Genomic DNA, 5,272 nt, shown 5'->3' with positions numbered 1-5,272 from the left:
CCCCCCCCCCCCGCCTGCACTCTGGCTCATGTCAGAACAGAAACGCATCCGTCCTGACGTGCTGAAATATTCATGCGGGAGCCGCGCTGCTCCAGCCTCGCGCAGGAGCTAAAGCGGGTGTTTAAAATATCAATTTTTCCGTGTGAATCAATTGCTCCGCGCGCAGCAGAAGAGAGTCCCCCGGCGGCTCCCCTGCCCGGACACCCGCTCCCGGCCTCGCCCCGCTGCCTCGCCCCGCACGCCGCTCCCGGGCCGGGGCTCTTGCAAAGGGGGAGCGTTTCCCCGCCGCTCCTGCCCCCCCCCCGCTCTTCCCGCTTAGGGGGTGACAACTGTTCAACGCAGCCGGTGTCGTGATACATTGCCTCGCGCTCCTCCAGCAGGAGAGGGCTCTGGAGACTGGACATCCGGATTTCAGGGCAACGCACGGCGCTCTGCACCGGAGCGGAGCCCGGGACCTGGAGGGGCGACTTCAGAACAAAACGGCAGCTATCTGCGCCGGGAGAAGGTGGGGGACAGAGCACCATTTCACTCCGGGTCTCAGCCAGCTGGGTGTTTGTTTCCTGAAACACCATTTATCTCAGGAGCTCAGAGATCTGGGTGCTTGATTCCTTGAACACCATTTACCTCCTGATCTCAGAGATCTGGGTGCTTGATTCCTGAAACACCATTTACCTCCTGATCTCAGAGATCTGGGTGCTTGATTCCCTGAATACCATTTACCTCCGGATCTCAGATGCCTGGGTGTTTTGGTCCCTTTAACACAAGAAAGAACCAAAAGGCCCAGTGAAGAAGCACCGGTCTCTGATTTCAAGATAGTTGCTTGCAGTGCTGCTAGTGATTTATTGGGGCTTTCTACAGCTTTCTTCCACCCTTAATGCAGCATCCTAGCATTCCTTTCAATTGCTGGAAAGCGAATGCTAAGGCTGAGAAATGTTCATTTTGTAATGCAACACGCCACCACTCGTTTATTTAACCTCTGAAACAGACAATTTATTGGAGTGAACATACCTGTTAACATATCTCATTTGTCAAGTTAAGTTTTGTGCAATAGTGTAAACTCGGTAGAAGTGCTTGTTTGTGAATTAGATGCTAAAGATGAAATCAGAAGGAAAAAAGTCTGAGAAGTCTTCATAACTAATGTTGGCATGCCTTAAATTAAATCTCTGAATTAAAATTTCTCGTTTGTAAACTTTTGGATGTAAACTTTTAGGTAGGTCTACACTAGGGTACGTGCTTTTTAGTCATGGAGTTAAATCATTTTCACGACACTGATCCCTTCCAGTCGCAGCCAAGAGAAATTCTTCAAACCAGCAATGGAGAAAGTCTGTCCGTTTAACTAAGCAAACTGAACATTAAATCCTTGTTATTGTCGTTGTTGCTCTGCTATTTTAAAAAAGTTTTAGATTTGAAATTTAAACTCTTCCAAGTCTCTTTCTCGGTGTGTCCGACTCTTCACGCAGCTAGACAGTCCTCTGCCACGTGGTGGGCTGTTAGGAACAAAACATTTTGCTCCCTGATTTGGGAAAGGCAAGGAAGTCCTTGCTGGAGTCCTGGTGCGACAAGGTTGCCAGCTGCCCTTTGAGCACGCTGGCACTGTTCCCGACTGAGCGTCCCAGGGACCCCGTTTCCAGAATGGCCCCTTTGGTGGTGGCCCAGGAAACTGTGGTGTTGCTCAGGGCTTGGTTCAAAGTACTGTGTCTGAATATGGGGTCGTGAAACACCCCGTCCACCCAGTTCCTGAGGTTGGTGACTGGGGAATCCTGGTGCCTGTCAATGACCCCCACAGGGGCAGACACCGCGGCGGAGGAGGGCACGGCCTGGCGCTTCAGCATGCAGGAAGGGTACTCAGTTTGGTTCAGGGAGGTGGCGGTGTGAGCCAGGGACCAGATCCGGGGCTTGGTCTCCAGGATCTGCTGCCCCTGCTGGAAGCACATTTTGGACTCGCAGCCCCTCTGCCTGGCGTGGATCAGGTCTTGCTCGCATTCGTCCACCACGCTCTTGAGACAGTTTTTAGCTCGCTCCAGGTCTTCCTCCATGGCGCCGGCCGGGATGGGCATCTTGAGGGGGGGCTCCTTGCAGTGCTCGGCGGCGCACGTGTCGGCGGCCCGCATCTGGCCGCTCTCCAGGGCCGGGAAGGGCGGCTTCATCTCGCACTCCGAGCTCTCCGACTCCATGGGGTCGAAGTCGTCCAGGTCGCTCAGCTCCAGCTCCTTGTCCTCTTTGCTCGCGGGCTCTGCGGGAGGGGGCGGGGGAGACAGCAGGACAGACAATGAATGGCCACACGCTGCTTGCCTACAGGGACCCCAGCCTGGGAGACCCGGAGAGCTGCACCCGCAGACCTACAGCCTGGCAGCCTGCACCAACCCCTGTGCCAACAGCCTGGGGGGCGACCCCTGTACCAGCAGCCGCCTGCTATTCCCAGCACGTCCTAATGCACCATACGACCCAGAAACACTAGGGATAACGTGCCCATCTTGCCGGGGTCATCTGATCCCAGCGGGCCTTCCTGCCCAAGTGCAGCGGGGGCTGGACCCGATGATCTGTACGGCCCCCTAACAGCTATGAGAGTCAGGGCTTAACAGGAGCCACCACCCTAGCATTGATGGTTAAGGTACATGGCTAATAAGGTACCCTCGTTTTTCTCGCTCTTCATGTTGTCTTCCTGCGACTCTTCCTCCTCTTCTTCCTCGTAGGGTCTCTTCTCCTCGGAGCATTTGTTCCGGGGGGGCCAGGTCATCTTGTTCTCCTTCTTGAGCCGGCGCCGGGCGTTGGCGAACCAGGTGGAGACCTGCGTGAGGGTCATCTTGGTGATGATGGCCAGCATGATCTTCTCGCCCTTGGTGGGGTAGGGGTTCTTGCGGTGCTCCTGCAGCCAGGCCTTGAGCGTGCTGGTGGTCTCCCGCGTGGCGTTCTTCCTGCGTGTGCCGCCGTCCATCGTGCCGTACCTGCAGCTCGCGAGACACAAAGGACATCACGGGTGGGCCCGCACAGAGCTGCCGCGGGGTGGGCTTGATCCCTCGGGAGCCCAAGGGGAAGAAGACCCCGGCGCGCCGGGGGCACATGAGGTGCACTTTATTTTTTCCAGCGACATGCAAAGGGCGGGGAGCAGGATTTGGGGGATAAGGACTCAGAGATGGCAACGGATAACACAGCCCTGAGCAATGATTCAGCCTGGAAGCCCGGTTCAGAGAAGGAAGGCATGAGCGCACACGCCCGCGTGTTAAGAGGGAAAAAATGCGCTTGCATTCAATTGAGCAACAACCTTTTGGTGGCGTAAATGGGAAAGAAAAATGTCTGTAAAGTCTCCCTTCAGATCCCGGGTGGGAGAAAACCTCAGCTGCATTAGGCACCCGGCGCCCACACAGGCGCCCACTCAAGTTCTGGTCCTGAGCGCTTTGATCACGCTTTCCCGGGTACAACACGTTCAGGTGACCTCAGGGGGTAGCTGTTAATAGAAATATACATTTCCTCTTACTCCTTCTATTAGTAATCTCTCCCTACCCTTTTGTTCCTGAAATTGTAAAAACGCCACGCAGATGACACCGGCCTGCGCCTGAATATTTAATGCGCATCATCTGGGAAAGGTCAGCGGAGCCCAGTGGGCTTGAAAGGTTGCGATGGTTTAAGTGGTTTGATTCTGTTTTAAACCTAATAAACACGCCAAAGATAAAGGGGCCTTTCGGTTTGACGCCAGGCAGGGGAAGCGAATGAATGCAAACTCGGGGGAGTGGGAAGCCACCTCCTGGAAAGAAAGGTCGGGGACAGCGGGTTGTACGGACAGACAAGCGCGGTTATGGGAAGCAAGCAAGGAAGGAACAGAACGTTGGAGAAGAGAATAGAACGTTGAAGAAGGAGAACAGAACGTTGCGGAACAGACCACGTGGAAGCTGATCAGTCTGATCCGTCCAGGATCAAGCAGGGAGTTTGCAGTCTCAGGCCGAGGCTGCATGGAAGCAGGGAGCATTCAAAGGCTCCAAAGGGCCCGGCAGAGCTGGGGGCACTCCTGAGCCGGATCCGGGGTTGCTGAAGGGCGGAGTCATATCGGGCCAGACGCCGGGTGCAGGGAACACCCACGCCCCGGGGGCAGGGGGCAAGGGAGTGACCCAACCCCCGCCCCTAGCACCCTGCTTCCTTCACTTCTCCGGTGGGCACATTCAGACTGACCCGGGGTGGGGGGAGGCAGGATGCAGCCAGGCCACTGGAGACAGGCAGGCTGCGTGTCCGCCCCCCCCCCTTTAACCCTTTCCTGCCCGGTGCCAGCTGTCTCCAGTCGGGGTGAGGATGGGGAAGCAAGGAAGGGAAGGGGTGGGTGGGTCCAAGCTCGGCTTTGCCCCTTACCTGTCGTACTGGTACTGACTGAGCGTGTGATCGTAGGGGTAGTAGGCAGCGGCCTGTGTGATGCCCGCATGCGCAGAGCCAGCCCCGTCCTTGGCGTCGAAACTATTCTGTAAGGGAAGAGCAAGCGTGTCTGTCCTCGAAGCGACCCGGGGGGGCGGGTGGCAGCGAGCCGGGCCGTACCTAGGCTTAGGGGCAAGGCATCTTTTGCAAGGCTGCGGCTGGGGGAGGTTTGGTCCCTGCCTCCCCGGCCTCCACTCTTTGCAGCCGCGTCACCCCCGGGACCTAACTGCCTTGCCCAGGCCCGAGACAATCCCGAGCTAGAAGGGGCTCTGCAACTTTTAATGACGGCTGTCAGGGTGCACGGAGGGGGCTGGCAGCCGAGCCACGAGGCTTCACCCAGGACCAGGACCAGCTCGGGCTGCGGCGGAGGGAGCGGGTCGGTTGCCCCGTGGCTGGCGAGTGCCAGCCGATGGGCACATGGCCTCGCCCCACGGCGATGCCAGAGGGCAAAGCGTCTCGGAAGGTGCCTGGATCCGGCTGAACCTTGCGCGACTTTGAACTCCCTGGCGAGCTACACACCCCCTGCTTTCTACAAGTCTCCAGCAGACCCACCGAGCGGGCATTTCATTGCATTGCCCTGTCACAGATCTTTTCATTTATGAAATATTCACAGAGCTCAGGAAGCAAACAAGGGAGCAAAACAAACCCCGCCACGTTGATGCCGCCCGAGTGAAAACACAGGCTGCAGCTCCAACAACAACATAAGGAAGAGCACGCATCTAGGCACTTAAAGTGCTCTCTGCCTTGCAAACGTGACTGCTTTCTTAGTACAGCCGAAGTGTTGCAGGACATGGATGTTATTGGGGGGGGGGGGGGGCCTCCGACTCAGAAGAAAGGGCGGGCGGCACCTTCCCTCCGGGGGGGACTCCCCCCC

The 5,272-nt window shown here is 57.0% G+C and overlaps 1 protein-coding gene across 2 annotated transcripts in view; it reads right to left on the bottom strand.

The window, feature by feature from the left end:
* Nucleotides 1-972: 972 nt before the first annotated feature.
* The window catches only part of IRX4 (iroquois homeobox 4), an 11,676-nt gene continuing 7,376 nt past the window's right edge, over nt 973-5,272 (bottom strand). For both annotated transcript variants that reach the window (XM_019509193.1, XM_019509194.1), the window contains 3 exons: nt 4,339-4,445; nt 2,632-2,945; nt 973-2,233 (listed from right to left, as the gene is read on the bottom strand). In XM_019509193.1, coding sequence (XP_019364738.1) covers nt 1,491-2,233; nt 2,632-2,945; nt 4,339-4,445 — 1,164 coding nt within the window. In that variant the 3' untranslated portion in view covers nt 973-1,490. The remainder of the gene's footprint in view (nt 2,234-2,631; nt 2,946-4,338; nt 4,446-5,272) is intronic.

This window comes from Gavialis gangeticus, unplaced genomic scaffold (assembly GCF_001723915.1).
Source record: "Gavialis gangeticus isolate Ggan-Ray unplaced genomic scaffold, GavGan_comp1, whole genome shotgun sequence".
NCBI classification, from domain to species: domain Eukaryota; kingdom Metazoa; phylum Chordata; order Crocodylia; family Gavialidae; genus Gavialis; species Gavialis gangeticus.
Note: the sequence above shows the minus strand (reverse complement) of the source record. Positions and strands in the feature narration are given on the sequence as shown.